This window comes from Apis mellifera, linkage group LG10 (assembly GCF_003254395.2).
Source record: "Apis mellifera strain DH4 linkage group LG10, Amel_HAv3.1, whole genome shotgun sequence".
NCBI lineage: Eukaryota > Metazoa > Arthropoda > Insecta > Hymenoptera > Apidae > Apis > Apis mellifera.
Window position 1 is genome coordinate 9,884,520 of NC_037647.1, and position 20,075 is coordinate 9,904,594.

A 20,075-nucleotide genomic window follows, 5' to 3' on the forward strand; every position below is an offset into this window, starting at 1 on the left:
GTCAATAGCAAATAATAATGATTATAAATTTTTTTGATAGTTCATTGCATCAATCATAAATATGATAATAATAAAATTGTGCATTTTCTGAGAAATATTTCAGTAAGTACAATTGATTAAGTAATATTATAAAACATGATGTATTTAATTAAAGTGTGATAGAATGAATCAGAGATAGAATGTGAATGTAAAGGTAAAAAAGAAAAGAAATAATAAGATAAAAGGAAATAGATAATGATATATCTATAGAAGAAGTATATAAAACCACGACGGGTGCAACGTGACCGAGAAACCACGTGATTGAATTAGCCAATTGCAAGGTACGCGGGTACGCTGTCACGTTGCATTCGGCGTGGCTCACATTCCCCTTGCTCTTACAGCCTATCTCTCCTGCTCTATGTCTGCTGAACAAGTTGTATGCTGGCATATGCGAGCAATACTGCTGTTTCTTGTATTTCGCGTCAGTATCCGTTCGTTACGAATTCGCTAGTGCATTATTATACTATTCGATTTCTGTAATCTTTACACGATCATTTAATTATTGGAAAATATAAAACATTGAACTGAGTGTGTATGTTGCTACTTCAAGTTGCGATTAGATCAGTGCATCGAATAAGGAACAACGATATTCGGATATATTGCAATGTCTATACATGCTCACAATTGTAAGTACATATATTTTTTTTATTTTTTTTGTGTTTTTTCCGTAATATTTTTTATTTTTATTCCATTTATTCAATTTTGAATTTAACATAATTTCACATTTTTATTAGTGACGATAAATTATATTTTTTACCTTTATTTGGATTATTTTAAACTGTAAGTTCTTTCTTTTATCGATTGTCAGATTGATAATTCTTGTCAACAAATATAATTATTTTATGATCTAATAATTTAATTTTCTTCAATAAAAAAATGTTATGATGTAATGTTAATGATGATAAGGAAAAAAAAATAATTATTCGTATAAAATTTTTTGTGTGCAATAATGACTTTTTAAAAATAAATAATATTTAAATAAATTTTAATAAATTCGTATTATTTTTTAATATCCGGAAGATTTTTTTTATTAATTTAAAAATCAATTAATTATATATATTAATATATTATATTATATATACATTATCTATACATACTATGTGTATTTTGACTCGGTTGCTTATTTATTTGTATTTTTTTATTTTTATTCTATATTTAAATTTTTGAATATTGCTATAATTTAATAAAAAGTTTTTATTAAAATCGCTTAATATTAGAAGAAAAAATATCGAAAAGTATCGAAAAACAAGTGTCATTGATGTAAGATAAAATGTGGTGTTTTCTGTTTTATCGACAGCATAACGATTTATTTTAAATATATAGATTATTATATTGCAATTCATTTTAAAAAAATCAATTGTCAATATCTTTTTTTCATATTATATTATCATTGTATTTAATTTCATAATACGATACAATTATTTGATATATTTTAATGATTATTTTATATTTTCAAACATATAAATTGCGAAATCATTATTGATATTTTCGGTTATTTAATCGGTTTTAATTATATAAAAAATTTTTAAAGGATTTCATACAACAAGTTTATAAAATTATATAGATTTTTTAAAAATAATAATTTGAAATATACTTGTAAATTTGTAATTTTAAAGTTAGAATTCGATAGTTTCGTAATCATGTTGTTATTGCTGATGCTGTTCGTTCTTATCGCAGTAAATCGAATTGGAGACCTATCGTTGGAGACGTGCACCCTGACATTTCATACATCGAACAAATGATATCGATAATTGATTAACTATTGAAATCAATTTTAAAAGAGATAGAGAAAAAGTGACAAAGAAGCTGTTCACAAAATTTTACGTTCCGAGAAACAGGTATTATAATTACATAATTATATAATAAATGTCTATATTCGGGCATGACCGGGAATGAATGCTAGTTACGTGAATCAATTTGAAATTAATTTATAGTTATAGTTAAATTGAACAAAAATAAAAATTTTAATATCATATTACATCATTGATTGAATCAAATATTATTCCACTTTTTTTATCATAAAAAAAATAAATCGAAGGAAATAGGTATGCAAATTGTTAGATAAATAAAATAAGTAAAGGTATATAATAGTTAAAAAAAATAAATAAAACTTAATAATAATTACAGAAACGATACGGTAATTTCAAAATCTTTATAAATTTTTCAACTTTTTTTTATAATTTTTTAATAAATCAATAAATAATCCATTCGTATTTTTTCGTCAATTGTTATTTTCTTCTGGGAAAATCATTTAAGAAAAAAATAAATATGTACGGACAGAGGAACTACGTTCGCGTAAAATTTTGCAAATGTAAGCGTAAAATAGTAACGTAAGCATGATAAACTAAACTATTATTATTAATTTCCTTTTTGTATAATATGTATTATTAAATATATATATATATATATATATTTATATTCTCAATCTTATGTGGAATAAGAAGAGTATACAGTAGAATCAACCGTGATACGTCATACATTATGTACAGTAGAAGTGTTGAAGATGTATCAGCCATCGAAATTATAGTACACATTTATATGATTCACGTATATATACATATATATATCAGGGCATCGTTTCTTTTGTCTTTGAAAATATATTTACGCAAGATTCAAATCAAATCAATTAATCTTTCCATTTGCAAATTATATCATATATGTATTCATACAAATGATTATACGTTTACGAAACAAAATTAAATCCTTTTCAAAAATATTTTCCAGTATATTTCGACACTGAGCTTCGCTTCGTTCTCCGCCTTCTTATTTTGCTCCGTTTAGAGAATTTCTATTTGACGTGGAAAATTATTGACGCTTAAAGAAGAATAAAAGATTTTAGAAATGTAATTGAAAAGAGAGAAAAGCGAGAAAAAAAAAACTAAGAAAATGCTGAAACTATCGGAATCGTTACGAAAAAGATATGTAATCATGCGCAATATGTATCAAGGACAGATGATCTTTGAGAGATACGAATTTTTTTTTTTTTTTCATAAACAGGGAAAAATTTTAGTGGAGTGAATAATAAATCGATCATCCGGGATCCCAATTTTAATTACTCGAACAATGATCTTTTGCACGGAATGACCGATTTGATGATTAAAAGGATTCAAGGAGAAACGCGTCCTTCGAATTATATTTCTCTTAGGAAAGAAACAACGGAAGAAAAGCGGAAAGAAAGAAAAAGAAAAGAAGAAATAGTGACAGAAGAAATAAAGAAGATGCGTTTATATGTATATATAAATGTGTGTGCGCGCGTGAAATAGTGATAAAATTATAGTTACAGAGAAGAAAAGAAAAACATTTTTACCGTTTAAAAACTTATTGCTGGTATAGTTGAATATGTTATATTGAAGAAAAAAGTGGAAAGAATCGGAAGAAAAGGAAAACGATATTCAAGGGATATAAGACAAACGGAGAAAAATGACGGGTAGTCGTAGTAGCGAAATAAATCCGAAAGAGGGACTGTATGATGAAGGTGGAAAACACACGGTCCATTGGTTTCGCAAAGGTCTCAGACTTCACGATAATCCTTCGTTGAGGGAAGGTCTCGCTGGAGCTTCCACCTTCCGTTGCGTATTTGTTTTGGATCCATGGTTCGCTGGAAGTACTAATATTGGTATCAATAAATGGAGGTGAGTACATTATATCATTACAATTCATATATGAATTGAACAAATTTCGATCAAGAAATCACAAAATATTTAGAAAATATTTTATCAATTCGATTTGTCAACAGATTTTTGCTACAATGCTTGGAAGATCTTGATTGTTCATTGAGAAAACTAAACTCTAGACTATTCGTGATACGAGGACAACCTGCAGACGCTCTCCCGAAATTGTTTAAAGAATGGGGTACTACAAATCTGACTTTTGAAGAGGATCCAGAGCCATTCGGACGCGTCCGAGATCATAATATCTCGGCACTTTGTAAAGAGCTTGGTATTTCGGTTGTTCAAAAGGTCTCACATACTCTTTACAAATTGGACGAGTGAGTTTAAGTACTTTCCTTTGACCAACATTTGTTTTTCTTCTTAATATTAATGATATTAATATTTATTGATAATGGATACAAGTATTTCTTTATTTTTTTAAAAACTACATTTGATTTTTTAATTGCTTTTAAATTATTATAGATATATATTATATTATATATTATATATTATATTATTATATTATTATATTATATATTATATATTATATTATTATAGATATATATTATAGATTTTAAATTATTATATCTATGTTAACTGTTGTGTTATCAAGCAACATTTTATTTCAATTCTTGTACTGTATTTGTTTGATTTACATATTAAGAGTTATGACTTATTGTTTTCAGAATTATTGAAAGGAATGGTGACAAACCTCCGTTAACTTATCATCAATTTCAAACCGTCGTTGCCAGCATGGATCCTCCGGAACCACCAGTACCAACAGTTACTTCTGCTTGTGTAGGTTCGGCATATACTCCTTTGAAAGAGGATCATGACGATCATTATGGTGTACCGACGCTCGAAGAACTTGGTAAATCTATGCATTTATTTCTCATGTAAGAGCGAAAACAAAGAATATATAGAGGGAAAAAGTGAAATGATGCAATAAAGGAGTTATATTCTAATGATTGATAGGCTTCGACACAGAAGGTCTCCTTCCACCTGTGTGGGTCGGAGGTGAAAGTGAAGCTCTGGCACGATTGGAACGGCATCTAGAGAGAAAAGCATGGGTGGCCAGTTTCGGAAGGCCAAAAATGACTCCGCAATCATTGTTGCCTAGCCAAACCGGTCTTTCACCTTATTTGCGATTCGGATGTTTGAGCACCCGATTATTTTATTACCAACTCACTGATCTCTATAAGAAAGTACGATAACATTTTTTTATTTAAAACTATGTGAATTGTACAATGTACGTGCATGTTTTGTGCATAGATAAAAAAAAAAGACAGTAACTTACTTTTTATTAATTTATCTACTTGATTAAAAGATTATAAAAGTTTGATTTATATTTCATGTTGGCGATTTTTAGATAAAGAAAGCTGTACCGCCACTTTCATTGCATGGGCAACTTTTATGGCGTGAATTTTTTTACTGCGCCGCAACGAAAAATCCAAATTTTGATCGTATGCAAGGTAATCCAATTTGCGTGCAAATTCCTTGGGATAAAAATGTTGAGGCACTCGCTAAATGGGCAAACGTGAGTGAATTTGAATTATTTTTATGTTTTATAAATAATAGAGATTGTGAATTTGAACGTATATTAAAATATACTTGTACATGATATGCATATTATAATGCATATTAAGAATTTACGTTTCATTATAAATTTATATTATTTTATGATTTTATAAGAATAATCTGAAAATAGATAATTTATAAAAATTTTATAAAATTTAATATATTTATCTATTTTATATTTGCTTTTTTATATTACTTTTTTATATTATCATTCATATTATGTATTAGAACTAAATTTATTTTAATTATTTTTTAAATGTAATACTTTATTTATCTGTTTTTATGGTTATCTATTTAAATAATTTTAATATACAAAATGTATACTCAATAAAACAAAAATATATATGATATATATTTGTAAATGACATAATTTGATATAATATATATAAAATATATTTTACTTGTAAGTTAGACAAAAAAAAAGAAACAAAAATTTATGTATCTGTGGCGTCATCTCGTGTTTGGATCATGAAAGCTTCAATTCATTATTAGAGTAGCAGAATGTGCAAGGAGATATTCGTGACGTCATAAGAAAAAGAACAATATTGTGCAAAAAGGATAGAAAAGACATCTACTAACTTTGATTTATGTGGCTCCTAATATTTGCAACTTCGAAAATGCTACAGTAAAAATTAATTAATTATTATAAATTTCTATCTAATTTTAAGATTTATATCTTAAAGAGAACTTCATACAAGTTTCTCATATTAATTTTAATATAAAATTTTTTTCAAATAATTACTTATTAACAATTAATACGTTATATACTAATTGGCATGATTGACATGTAATGTATTTTTTATTAATTGCTTCTTATTATTATATTTTTTTTTTAAATACGAATATATACATATAAAATATTCTTTCTCTATTTTCATAAAATTTCATTCATAATTTTGTTATTGTTTAAATAAATAAATAAATTGTTTATTATTCGATTGTAAATTAAAATTGCATTTTCTATGATAATCGTTAATAGATAATTAATTGAAAAAAATTTCCTATTAAAATTGACATAAAAAACTTGTCTGAAGTTTTAGCTTTAAAATACGAACTCAAAAATATAGAAATTTTGAGTAGAAAACGAATAATTAATAAATTTTCCATGTGATGTCTTTTAAATGATGGAAGATACTATGTCCTTCTCACATAATGTTCTCTTTGTCTGTGATGTTACGAATACCTCCTTGTATATTCTGCTTTGCTAGTAACAAATCGGATTTTCATGATCCAAACCAGAGATGGCACCACAAATATATAAACTTTTTATTTGCTTTCTTTGTCTAATTTATAGACAAAATTTATTTCATAACACTTTATAGAAAAAGGAAAAAATATAGCAGCAATTTTATGTTTAGGAATAATTTAAGAAATATAATAAATGAATTTATACATAAATGTTCCGAAAAGAGAAATTCATTCAAAAGTATCAAGAAAATTTTCATGGAAGAAAAAAGAAGATAAAAAATATAGAAATATAAAAAGATATCTATATATAAAAATACAAAAATTTATTACAACATATAAAAATATGTGTATATACGTTGAGAAATGCATATAATATTTTAATAGAAATATATTATGTTAAAAATTATAAATTGAAATTCGATATCATTTATTAAATGTATTCATATGTATAGATATGTTATATAAAATTCTAATAAATAAACGATTCGTGGAGCGTTCTTGATGTTTCATAAAAAAAGAAAAAGATTATTTAAAAAATTAAAAAAGATTAAAAGATTATTTTTCAAAAAACAGGGTCAAACGGGATTTCCCTGGATCGATGCAATAATGACTCAACTAAGAGAAGAAGGTTGGATACATCATTTAGCTAGACATGCAGTTGCTTGTTTCTTAACCAGAGGTGACCTTTGGATCTCTTGGGAGGAAGGAATGAAGGTAAAATGTCGTTTCTTATTATTGGCATTTATTAACATATTAGAAAAGGTTAACGAACTCTTCGAGATATTGCATTATTTATTACGAAATTATTTCTACTTGTTTATCTGGTCATGTTTCCTATTCGCATTTGTTGCATTTATTTGTAAAAATATATATATATATATCTTCTTGAATCTTTTCCAAGGTATTTGATGAGCTGTTGCTAGACGCTGATTGGTCGGTAAACGCAGGAATGTGGATGTGGTTGTCGTGCAGCTCTTTCTTTCAACAATTTTTTCACTGTTATTGTCCAGTAAGATTTGGCAGGAAAGCCGATCCGAATGGTGATTACATTAGGTAACTTTAATTAATTCTTGTATGAAAATGGATTTATTTAAATATTATATGATATTTGAACAATAATAGTAAAGAGTTTTTTTAATAATTTCAATAATTTTTAATTTTTTTCTTTTCTATTTTGATACAGACGATACTTGCCAGTTTTGAAAAATTTTCCCACGAGATATATTCACGAACCATGGAATGCACCACTTAACGTGCAACGTGCAGCTAAATGTATCATTGGCAAAGACTATTCGTTACCGATGGTGAATCATAGCAAAAGTTCTAGAATTAACATTGAAAGAATGAAACAAGTTTATCAACAATTAAATAAATATCGTGGAAATGGTAAGGTCTTAATTAAATGTTGAATGGAATTTGAACGCTTAATATGATAAATCCTCGAATAATAAATATTATTCTTATCATTCTTATTATAGGAGTCTCTCTTAAAGGAGAAACTGTTGGTGAGTAATATTTTTTCTCTTTTTTTTATACTTTTCATTTTTTTAAATAAATTTACAATAGCCAGCATACGTAACAAGCAGCTTTTCGGCAAGGTTTATTGAATGCATTACCACCTTCATCAATGAAAGAAACTGAGGAAGAAAAAAAGAAAACGAAACAATCTCTGTCACCATCTGAAAATCAATCAAAAATGGAAATTCTTCCTAAGACGACGCAACGACAGCATCATCATTAATAATCGGTTAAGTATCGATGACACGGAAATAACAATTTATTGATCCAGAAGAATGAAATTTCAATTATTTCTTATTTTTATTATTTAATTCATACTTATTTATTTATCTTCATCGACATTCAAATTTTGATCATTATGCTTCACTACAATCATTTTAATTTTATTAAATTATTTGAAGAGGAATTTTCAACGAGATCATAGCTGTTTTCATCAATTTATTCAAATAATTACTTATATTTAAAGATAATACTAAAAATATTGAAAATATTAAAAATAAAATGATCACTTTGAGGGATAATGATGCGAATTTTATAATTTTGTTGTATATAATACATCTGTGTATATATCATAAATAGAAAATTTTCATGCAAATTTACTTAATAATTGTTTCTTAACATCCTTTCAGATATATTGATCTTTAATACTTATCATAAGCGCGCCTGTATATGTGTATATGTATGTATATAAATGTATATTGGATAAAGAAGAATTAAAAATAACGATTTTCTACTTACCCCAATTTCATTTGATATTTATTACAATAGAAAAAGGTAAAAAAAAAAAAAACATCTCAATTAATTACTATGTAAAAAATAAAATTGACAATCAACTAATGAAAAATGAACAATTTTGTTATAGAGTATGGACAAACATTATTATGAACACCAGCAGTTTACTTATTTCAAGTATTTATCCTTTTTTTTTTTTTTTCTTATCTAATAAGAATAGTTAAGTGTCTTAAAAAGAAAGTCTAATTGACTACAAATTACGAAAACAACTCGATGAAGCATCTAATTGACATATTTTCTCGATCGTGTATATTTATATTATGATACGATCATTCTTATGGCATCGTGTCAGAAATAATTTACATTCCTGGGATCATTTTTTTATTTTTTCATGTCAACAAATGATATATTTTTAGTGCCTATAGTACTTATAGTTTTACAGTACATTTCTCGTTAGATTTAAACAATTACAAATGAACATCCTCCAACACTCAAAGACGGAACCCTAATGTTTCTTTTTTTTTTTTTTTTTTTTTTTTGCAAACTACCTTTCTCTCCGTTGTTCGCACGCCCATACACACGCATATACATACCACGCACACGGTTTTCTCTCACTTTCACTCATATTTACTATTCCTTCTTCTTTTTTCCACCTTTTCTCTTCATTTTTGTTTTTTTTTTTCTCTCGTTCACGCGTCCGCTTTTAAATTAGATAGATTCTTATTCTTCCTTGTTTCTGGTATATGTTTTATAAACGCTTATAGTATGTCTCGTGGCATATTATCCATGCAACGCAAGAATAAAAAATTCGCGGATTTTTATGATCACGTTTATAATGTCTCCAAAATGCGTGGCGTTATCAATTGGCGCTTATTATTATTATTATTATTATTATTATTATTATTATATTCGGTCTCTTCAAGACGGATAAAATGTTTTGTTTCGTAAAAGAGACGACAGATGGATAGAATTTTATCGATAGGGAATAGAAGCATTAAGAAATCGGAATAAGAGAAAGAAATTAGATTTCATCAAGAAAATTATCGATCGCTTCGATCGTACAATATCGAGAGTTTTTCTCGATTTACAAAATGACAGCAACGATTTGAAAAAATATTGTCCATGTATTGGGGAAATGACACGTGTTTCCGCGCACGTGTGTGTTATGTGTAAAGTCACGTGTATAAGAAAACTATGTACAGTAGTAAACTTTAGAAACTAGATTGGATCGATTATTTGATTAATTAATAAAATGGAGTAGTTTTAATCGTATAGGGATAAATATTCGAGAAAAAGGGAAAAATATTCAAATGATTAAGTATTCATAATTCGTGATAATTAGCTGCTTCGTAATGCAATGTACGATGTGACTATACGAAAAAAACAACAATTGCGAATATCGATATGAAACGATCAAACTTGAAATAATTTTTGTTTCTATTTCTCAAAATTTTAAATAGATTCGTTTTATTTCAAGCAACGCATTTTGAAGAAACACATGCCCGATCGAATATACACGCCCATGCACGCACGCTCGTTCTCGCTTGCAATTAACTCGATTCATTTTTTTTTTTTATATCTTCTTTCACTTCGAAGATTCACATTCAATCTGTATCAATTGAATTTCAATGATGCTTCCTTTCCTCTTTTCTTCCAATTCATTTTTCTTACACATATGCATTCCGTCACTCACACACGTGCACGTTCATACGCATACATACACATACACGCACACTCTTTCTCTCTCTCTCTCTCAATTTCTCGAATTTTTATTCTTCTTCATTTTTATTTATTAATCACCCTTCCATTCGTTTAACTCGGCTTGATTTGCGCACAATGTACGCGTTATTGAATTAAACTTCGATAATTATTTTTCGGAATTAAATGTAATCCACTTTTTCGGTACAATTAGTGCGGTTAACTAATCTATACTATTAACTATGTTCACAATGATCGCTACAATTTACTCATAGTTCATAGTATAAATGTCGACAGCTTACGATACGTACACTACGCTAACATCGGATTCAAAGTGGTAGTTTTCGAGTGCGACGCGCTATCGGAAAATCTCATTTTCTTCGATCGAACATGTCCCCGTTCAACGATTCTCTCCTCTGGCATCGCTCGTCGCGATCGATACGCGATCGGTAAGTATGCGTCCTGTTTTCCTCTCTTTCCTTGGTTTTTGTTTTTTTTTTTGTTTCGTTTCATTTTGTAATTTTTTTTTTCCCTTTTTTTTCTTTTTTTTTTTTTTTTCCGTAAGGCAAGAGCAGAAAACAAAATCAAAGATAAGGATAAAAAATTTCGCGAAATTTTACCGGTATTCTCTTACATACAAGCGACGCGTTTCTTTCCCCTTCCTTTCTTTCTTTCTTTTTTTTCCCACTCTTTCTTCCCCAGCTCCCTTCCTCCTATCTCTCCTCTTTTTTTTTTTTTTTTTTTTTCCGTCTTTTCGTGTCTTTCGATCTCGTATCTTCCTCTTTCACTCATATGCGACAAGCGACGTTTAATAATCCTACGTAAAACTATGCGTTAACACGCCTATTTAATTGCGGGCACGAGGGGTTAAGTATATATTTATACGTTACGCGCTTAAATACAATTGCTAATTAGTTTTACAATACGTTCAACATTTTTTTGTCCTCCTGATTTCACTAAGTACCGTTATCTTTTTTCTTTTTTTTTTTTTGTTAACAACAACAGACTTACTTAACTCTAATTATGTTTCTGGTTTGTTACTTTCTAAGGCCTTGTTTCTAGCACAAATCCTGCTGTCGCTAAGGCAGTGGCTCTTTAAACTTTCTCTCTCTCTCTCTCTCTTTCATTCTTTCTCTCATTTTCTCGCTTTCTCTCTCTCTCTCTTTCTCTCTCCATTTATCCATCCATCCTTCCATGCATGCATTCATACTTGTATACGCACGTGCTTGATCTTTTTTTTTTTTTTCTTTATCTATATAATTCGTTCGTTACGCGATGAATCGTGACAGACTTCCGGTCGATCGAAGGACGCGCGAACAATCGAGTTTCTTAAAGAAACGCCATACTGAACGACCGAAAAAACTTGAGGCCGGATTTTTTTTGTTTTTCTTTTTTTTTTTTTTTCTCCGTGATTTTGATCCGTGAAAAATGTGGATTGTGGATCGCTTACATTCAACCTTCAACCTTCAACGGATTCGAAATGCGATCTTTCGAATTCGCAACTTCGTGTCGAAAGAAAGCAGAAGAGAGTGGGCGAGCGAGCGAGCAAACGAGCGAGCGAGCGAGCGAGAGAGAGACAGAGAGAGAGAGACGAGATTAAGAGAAAACGAAACACTCTTAAAATTTTCAACGATAAAATTATCCCTCGGTTAGAATAATTCTATTTAACATTTCGAAATTATAAATATAAATATTTCTAATTCAAATAATTACTCTCTTATTTTTTTTTTTTATGACTCGAAAGATGGTATTTCGAATATCACACGTGATTGAGAAATAAAGAAGAAGAAGAAGAAGAAAAGAAAAAACTCAGGACTCGTGTCAATTTCTTTTTCTTTTTTTTTTTCATCGACAATGGTAGATATATAAGTCTTGAGAGGCAATAATCGAAATAACGAGAGGACGTAGCCAGTTACGACACCACCACAATTACTACGGCTACGTAGATGTCGACATCAACGCCGACGTAGCGCTGCCCTGTTTTATGCGAGAGCTCTACGTTGGCCGAGATCAATACGTAGTCTGTGGTCCTCTTGCCCCTCTCTCCCTCCGCTACGCACACATTGTATACACGTACACGCACACGTGCACACACTCCCATTTCAACCTCTCCTTCTCCCCCGTCCTTCAGCCCGTATAACGTGTCATTCTCTTTCTCTCGTATCGCGCCATTCTTCTCTCTCACTCTTCCATTCGCTTGGCCAGTCCTACCGAAACTCCAATTACCGCTCAAACTTATTCTTCCTTCTTTTTTTTCTCGAACTTCCACCTTTCCATCTCATGTTTCCTTTCCTCGTGTCTTTCTTCCTCCCTCTCTCTCTCTCTCTCTCTCTCTCTTTCTGTATATTTTTATTACCATTACAGCAGATTTTGGAGGATCGACACGTATAATGTGTCGATTTTTTTTTTTTTTTTTTTTTTCTTTTGGGAGAGCGAAAGAAAAGAGAAGCAACTCTGTAAATGATTATATACTATATCCTAGTAAGACTAACGTGTTTAAGGTATTGTCTAAATGCTTCATCAACGATTGACGATTGGATGGATATTCTTAACTTCCTCTTGACATCGATGCACTACTGTTATCTAATGTACGTAATAGCCCCCCACTGTTTCTCATTCTTTTCGACTCTCGTTCCTTTCTTTATAACGCGCGATAAATAATAACAAAATTAAATATAAAAAAAAAATAATTATAATAAAATGGCGCTCAGGTTATCTTTTCAAGAAGATGAACAGAAGAAAGAGAATACGATTAACTACGATTAGAGAGGAAATGAAAGAGGTTATTATAGAAGATTGAAGTTGAGAGCAAGAGAAGCGAAATCCAAATATTTTGTATGTTTTTTGGAGAGAGAGGGAGGAGGGGATCTCTTAATTTTCTTTTGCACGAATCAACACATATCTACACAGATTACGATGTGTTACTATCGCGTTGTTGATTTTCTCGTGATAAGTGCGAAAGGAAACAAGAAAAAGGAGGTGAAAAAAGATTAATTTCCAGCAACAATTCGATAAAAAAAATTAGAGGATCAGCTTCAAATGCAGACTTTTTAATTTTTCTTTTTTTAATATTATCTTGCTTTAATTCCATTCCATACTTTTCTCTTTGCAATGTGAAAATAATATTTCTATATTGATAAATGCTCGTTGTTGTTGGAAATTAATTTTCGTTTCAAAGAAGGAAAGAGGGGGAAGAAATTCACGCCGAGGAATGCTTAAATTCTCATTTTTTTTCTAGAGAAATATCACGTGTTAAACACGTTACCGACATCGTTGTCGAAAAATGATTGATGATGGTGTAGGACGAGTAGTGTCGTCAATCGATTCGCGATTGGAGTCGAATTGGAAACGAGAAGATGGGCGAGATCGCCTTCTTTTCAAATAAGAATAGTGAAAGAAAAAAAAAGAAAGAAAGAAAGAAAGGGAAGGAGGGAGGAGATGGACAATGGAAAAAGCGCTATCGTAGAGATTCGAGCAGAGAGTTTCGAGGATCGATTGGAACGACCATTTAAAGACACGTTCTCTGAGAAGGCTCCTTAAGAAACCGAGAGAGCTCTTCACAAAACGATGTCTGAAAACGCAGCTGCGATTTGGTCAGTGATCACGTCTCTTGCGAAAAAGAAATTTTTCCACGCCTGTTCCGAAATTGCTTTTCACCGCTTTCGTTTTACTTTTAGTTTAATCTTTACACGGAAAAATTATATTATTCGCGATTAACAGTGCGAAAATACTACTCGTTTTTCTTTTTTTTTTTTTTCCTCCTTTCGTTAAATGGTCCAAGAACATTGCTTATCATTTTCTAAATGAGAGAACGAACGAACGAACGAACGATCCACGAGAATGATAAATTTCGAGAAGAGAAAAAAAAAAAGGGAAGGCGTTTTCTAATACGAATGATACGAATGAATTTTATCGTTCCTCGGAGATACGGGAAGCGTGTCGATAGAGAGAAGAAATCGAGCGGAAGTTGGGGAGACACGATCGACAAGAAAAATGAGAACAGTTCGACCGATATATAGAAAGAGGAAGAGATAACAATGAGAGAAGGGTAAAAAGAATTTCTTTTTTTTTTCTTTTCTTTTCTTTTTTTTTTCTTTTTCTAACGGATTCATCGTTGTTTCCAAGAAATTTCCGAAACGTTCGAAGCCTATAATAGGATAGTTTCAGAAATTGTCAATCATCATCTCAAAAGTAAGGTAAAAGAATTTAAATTGCTTGCTCTAAACGACAAACGACGCCCCAGGGTACCGCGCATTTCCGATCAAAAGAAAATAATTTTGGTTACGCTTAGATATGCTTACGCGTAATTTACGAATTTAACGATAAAACTGCGTAATTGCGCGTATCTCGTGATAACAATGATCAAGCGCGTTTATTATTATCTCTCTTTGCTTTACAGGAGGGATTCGTCCATGGTGAAAACTCATTCTTAAACCCAATGTTCCGTTCTCGAAATGTCTGCTCACGTCGAAAGCTTTTTAATCCAATTAGATTGGACACTCTCGAGGAAAAAGAATAAGCGCGATTTTTGCACCGCTATCGGCTATCGGTGCTTTTCTTTTTCTCCATTTTTCTTCTCGAATCATCGTCGTTCGTACGTACGGAGTGCTTTTCTTTCCTTTCTTTCTTTCCCATCTTTCTCCTTCTTTTTTTTTTTTTTTTAAATTTCGTCTTCTCGATCTCTTTCCATTCCCGCAATCACGACGTTGAATCGTATTTGAATCGAATTCGCCCCGTTTACTCCTTTCCTCTTAACACGTTCCAAGTTTATTTATTATTGCTTTAACGGATAACCGCTTTTACGGATTCGTCTGTTGTTTAAGCCAAAAAAATGTAGCTCGTGTAATTACGTTTTGCATATTGTGCGTTTTTAACGTTATTCCCTTCGTCACCGGAAATTAATCGCTTTAAAATATAATGTACACCGTTTCCATCAATTTTCTCTCTTACCGACCGAGCAGTAGATGTCTCTCATCGGCGTTCGATCGTTATTGGCCATGCATTTTTTTCTTTTTACTTTTTTTTTTTTCTCTCTAAATATCGTACGTATTTTTATTTTTTTTTTTTTCGGCTAATAAGGCTACTACTCTATTCTCTCTCTCTCTCTCTCTCTCTCTCTCTCTCTCTCTCTCTCTCTCTCTCTCTCTCTCGTTGCTTTCATCAATGGTACGCTCAGCAACTATCACCTGTTACGTTCAACCGCAAAAATTGCACGGAAAGCACTCGCGGATAGCTAGCTACACATTCTCTCACTCTTTATTTTCGTTATTCTCGAAACACGCGTACATCATCGCATTATATTTCCTCTTTCCTTAAGATTTCTCATACATACACAAACACGTTATATGTACGTTTACATGTGTGCGTATACATGGACGTTCACATGTTGTGTTTACACACCCACACGTATACATACATACATACATATGTATACACGTAAATTTTACATATATACATATACATGTAAATACAGATATTTACATATGTAATCGCGCAATCGTGCTTTTTCTAAGATCATTTCGATTTACAACATTTTTTTTTTCCTTTTCCCGATCTCTCTCTTTCTCTCTCTCTCTTTCTCTCTGCCCCTTTCGTAACACGCATCTATTTATATATGTATAATATTTATATGCTTCTTTATCCACTTTTCACTTTCATTCGCATTCGTTTCCTCCTTCCATCTTCCCTCACATTCGTACCCTCAGATTCGCATCCTTCCGTTCTCACCTTATAAATGTAAGTTTAGTAACAATTATGTATTTGGACAATGTTTAACAACGTAACGAATGCACACGCGGGGGCACGGTGTGTCCTTCGTTCCATCTCCGCGCGTGCATTTCTTTATTTCCCGTGTGCGCTGTACGTATATGCGTGTACCTCTTTGTTTACGCGTGTACGTGTTCCACGAAGCATGCCCCCCCTCTCTGTGCAATTACGACACAACGACGACGACGATTCGTTTCTCCTCTCGCTCTCGCGTATAGAGATTCGCCCTCGCTCTTTCGTCTTTCCCTCCGCATAGTGGCCCTCGTGGCTTCGCTTCGCCTCGTTGTTGCTTCGGTTTCGCGATATCAGTGTGCTTTCGAAACTTCTCTCTGATTCTCTGCTCGAACAAAAAAAAAAGAAAAAAAAGAACCCGATCCTTCCACGTGTAATTCGTTTTTTTAACCGAAAGTTCCACACTTCGACGCGAAACGAAACGCGTTTCCTTCGAGATGTATATTTTCGCGTGTACGTGTAAACACGCGATCGGAAAAAGAAGATGGTAAAACGGATACCATGGACAATCTCTTTTTTTCTTTTGTTTCTTCTCTTTCTCTCTTTTTCGCGATTCAATCTGCCGTTAAATTCTAACGGTAACGTTAAAAAAAGTAAAGTACTATTTTCTTCGAATAAAGTACGTTTTTTTTCTTTTTTCTTTTTTTTTTTCACTTTTCGTTTAAATAATATCGTACTAGGATTCTCTCGATTCTTTTCTTCTATGTATATGTTGTTTCGTGTCTTTGGGATTTTTGAAGTTTTTTTCTTTTTTTTTTTTTTTTTAAATCGAAGCCACGTACACTGTGCGGAAAAGAAACATGGGAAACAATATATATATATATATATTTTTTTTTTATACCGCTATTTTCGTAATATCTCTTTAGAATATTTCTCTATAAAAAAATTCAGTTTTTCTACGATTTTTTTTCTTTTTTCTAGTCAATGTTTTCTCATTTTTCAATTTTTTTCATTCATCCTATCGTTATCTCTTTCCTCGCCCTATCCACCCTTCTCGCTTTCTCTCCTTCTCTTTCTCTCTTCCTTCTTCTCACATGCACGCATACATACTCGCGCCCTCTCTCTCTCTCTCTGTTTTCTTTGTTTTAATTTATATCGTTACACGTCTATGTTAATATAGTACTTATTTATTGTAATATCTAAACGAACACATATTTATACCTCGATAACGTCGTGTTTATTTATTCCGTTGTCATTTCTACTAATTATAATTCCTTCTCTCTCTCTCTCTCTCTCTCTCTCTCTCTCTCTCTCTCTCTCTCTCTGTCTCTCTTTCTCTCATATCGATTCGGCACTCAAGTTGCTCAAATCTCGTTATTCGTGTTTCGTATGTCCTCCGTATTTTTTTCTGTCACGATCGAAATACTATCTACCTACGTCTTTTTTTGTTTTTTTTTTTTAATATCTCGTTAATCGTTTAATGGCTTATACGGGAACATGTGCTTGCATTTTGTGTTATATCGTTTTTTTTTTTTGGTTTTTTTTTCTCGAGACTTATACCATTTTCAGACTTCCTCTCGTCAATTTCTTCAATTGTATATTCACGCGTCCCATTCGCTCCAGCTCTCTCAGCACATTCTCGCTACAATCCCCTTATACACATTTTTCATTTTATCTTTCGAAATAATTTATTATTCCTGTGTTATATGTTGCATGTATTGTGTATATATGTGCGTGTATGTTCGAATGCATGCGACACATCGAACGTGTAACAATAACTGCAATCGTAATCATTCTATCGTTAACGTTATTGTTTTTTTTTTTGTTTCTTTTTAATAATTGTTAATAATTACTTATATCGTTATAATTTATTTTATTATTCATTGTCGTTAATTATTCGTTAACTATTTAATTATTTACCGTTTTTCCTCGTTATTGTAATCGTTATTATAATCTATATCATCATCATTCTTGTCATTTGTCGTCGTCGTCGTCGTCGTCATTGTCACCGTCATTCGTCATCGTCATCGTTATCGTCGTCGTCGTCGTCGTCGTTATTTACATTTCAATCGATCGCGTTTTTTTTTATTGTTACCATCATTATTTATTAGCGACAGACGTTACGATTTCTTCGTTTTGTTTCACGTCCATTTGTCTTCACGTCCGAACTTTAAAATATCGACGTGTCTCTTTCTTTTTTTTTCAACGTTCAAACGTCTCATTCCCTCTCTTTTTTTTTCGTCGCTTTTTTACACGTTCATTTCCCATCCCCCCTCCCATCCCTTCCTCTCCCCCCAAAATTACGTCGCGTTGCATATTGCACAATTTTCAATACATCTCATTTCTCTTTTAACCACGTTTCCTTATCGTATTTTTCCTCCGTACGTACGTACTTTTTTTCACTGTTTCTTCGAATATTTTTCGCTTTCTTCTCCCTACTTAACGAACGCCCCTCTTCCTAACCCTTTCTTCAATTTCTTTCCTCATAGCCTCGTACGTGCCCCTTCTCGGATGCTAGTCTCTTCGCGTTTTGCCTCGCTCCAAGACCTCGAGATCTCGAGGAGTTCACAATCGAAAAAGGTACGGCCAAAGTCCTTTTCGAGAGCTCTGGTTACGGATAGAAAAAAACCTGTATTTCACGCTTTCGCGTCTTCCTCGAATTGTTCTATGGCGGATCTTTCCTCGAGGATAATTTAAAATATCGCCGTCTAGTCGGAGAAGATCGAACGTCCTCTTCGAAAACTTTATTCAAAACCCTTATCCTTCTCTCTCTTCTCCTTCTCCTTCTCCTTCTTCTCCTTCTCCTTCTCCTTCGATCGGACGCTCGAACGCCTCGATCGTGTCGAAGAGCGACGCGAGGACGATTCTTTTTCTCGCGCGAAGTCTCGGCTTGGCCGCGGCGCGTGCCTCGTCGCCACCATCGATACAACCACCACCACCACCAACTCCATCGCCGCCATGGACACTTAACCGTGAACGAGTCAACGAGGAAATTGGGCGGCCAATTTCGTTTCCGTATCCACATTGACGAACGACGGTCGTGGTATGAATCGCGATACATTTTTACCGAGCGGGAGAAAGACTCCACGTGCCACCGTGCCGCGAGGATGGCGGAGGCGGTGATGGCGGTTGTTGCGGCGGCGGTTGTGGCGGTGCTGGTGGCGATGGCGGTCGATGTGGCCGGTGCAATGACACGAGTCGATGCGGTGGAGACGGTAATAGGACGAGGAGGAGGAGGACGCGTACCGGCGAATTGACCGTAACGAATATTTTCGCGCGATCGATGCCGAGCTCGTCGACATTTCCATCGAGCGCGGCCGAACATTTTTCTCCACCACCTCCACCACCACCAGTACCAACAGCAACACCACCAACTTCGACGCCTGTGCTCCACAACCACGCACTTCCCGTACAACCAGTTCGCGATGTAACGTAGCACGCTCACGTAATAGTCCACTCTGCGAAAACAACGGCGCAGCCAGGCGAGAAAGTTTACCAGTTCGCTCCTATTCTTGTTCGATCCACCGTCGAGTCCACGATCACCATTACCACCACCACTACCACCATCACCACCACCACTACCGTCACAATCGTCACTACGAATACCGGCGAGGGGCATGATCGACCAAAGAAAGATCTTGGAGATCCAGAGGACGGGAATCGTTCGAACGTTGCCAAGGATACTGGTCAAGATCGAGCATAGCCAAAAGAGTTGCGGAAGGATCGAGGCCGCCGATCGATTGGAAGAGGAAACGCTTGCGATCGTGTCGACGCCACCGCCAGTTCCGCACACCAACGTCCCCTTCAGTCGCATCGTATTCGTTACCGACACAGGATTCATCGACGGGCATCTCTCTTCTTCCTTCACATCCGTGGATCCCGTGTCTTGATATCCTCCACCTGATCGGAACAAGCAATGCAAAAGTTTTTATATATGTATATAAATATACATAA

The 20,075-nt window shown here is 32.9% G+C and overlaps 2 protein-coding genes across 6 annotated transcripts in view; one reads left to right on the plus strand and one right to left on the minus strand.

Annotated features, from left to right (window-relative positions):
- The first annotated feature begins 143 nt into the window (after nucleotides 1–143).
- On the plus strand, nucleotides 144–8,696 carry Cry2 (cryptochrome 2). Of its 5 annotated transcripts, none has more exons than XM_006565949.3 (12): nucleotides 144–665; nucleotides 1,717–1,877; nucleotides 2,764–3,671; nucleotides 3,776–4,027; nucleotides 4,376–4,560; nucleotides 4,665–4,894; nucleotides 5,059–5,226; nucleotides 7,029–7,169; nucleotides 7,357–7,508; nucleotides 7,639–7,841; nucleotides 7,934–7,960; nucleotides 8,042–8,696. In XM_006565949.3, the coding sequence occupies exons 3-12, from the start codon at nucleotides 3,460–3,462 to the stop codon at nucleotides 8,194–8,196; spliced, it is 1,725 nt and encodes a 574-aa protein (XP_006566012.1). In that variant the 5' UTR covers nucleotides 144–665; nucleotides 1,717–1,877; nucleotides 2,764–3,459; the 3' UTR covers nucleotides 8,197–8,696.
- A 1,572-nt stretch (nucleotides 8,697–10,268) lies between these two features.
- LOC100576882 overlaps nucleotides 10,269–20,075 on the minus strand; it is a 30,452-nt gene continuing 20,645 nt past the window's right edge. Inside the window, exon 4 of the mRNA XM_006566073.3 lies at nucleotides 10,269–20,021. Coding sequence (XP_006566136.2) covers nucleotides 18,787–20,021 — 1,235 coding nt within the window. The 3' untranslated portion in view covers nucleotides 10,269–18,786. The remainder of the gene's footprint in view (nucleotides 20,022–20,075) is intronic.

Excerpts from the sequence above, each read along its gene's own strand:
- Cry2 (XM_006565949.3), top strand. The coding sequence starts at position 3,460 with ATGACGGGTAGTCGTAGTAGCGAAATAAATCCGAAAGAGGGACTGTAT. Across the intron at positions 5,227-7,028 it reads CACTCGCTAAATGGGCAAAC|GGTCAAACGGGATTTCCCTG; the intron begins GTGAGTGAATTT and ends TTCAAAAAACAG. Across the intron at positions 7,842-7,933 it reads AAATAAATATCGTGGAAATG|GAGTCTCTCTTAAAGGAGAA; the intron begins GTAAGGTCTTAA and ends TTCTTATTATAG.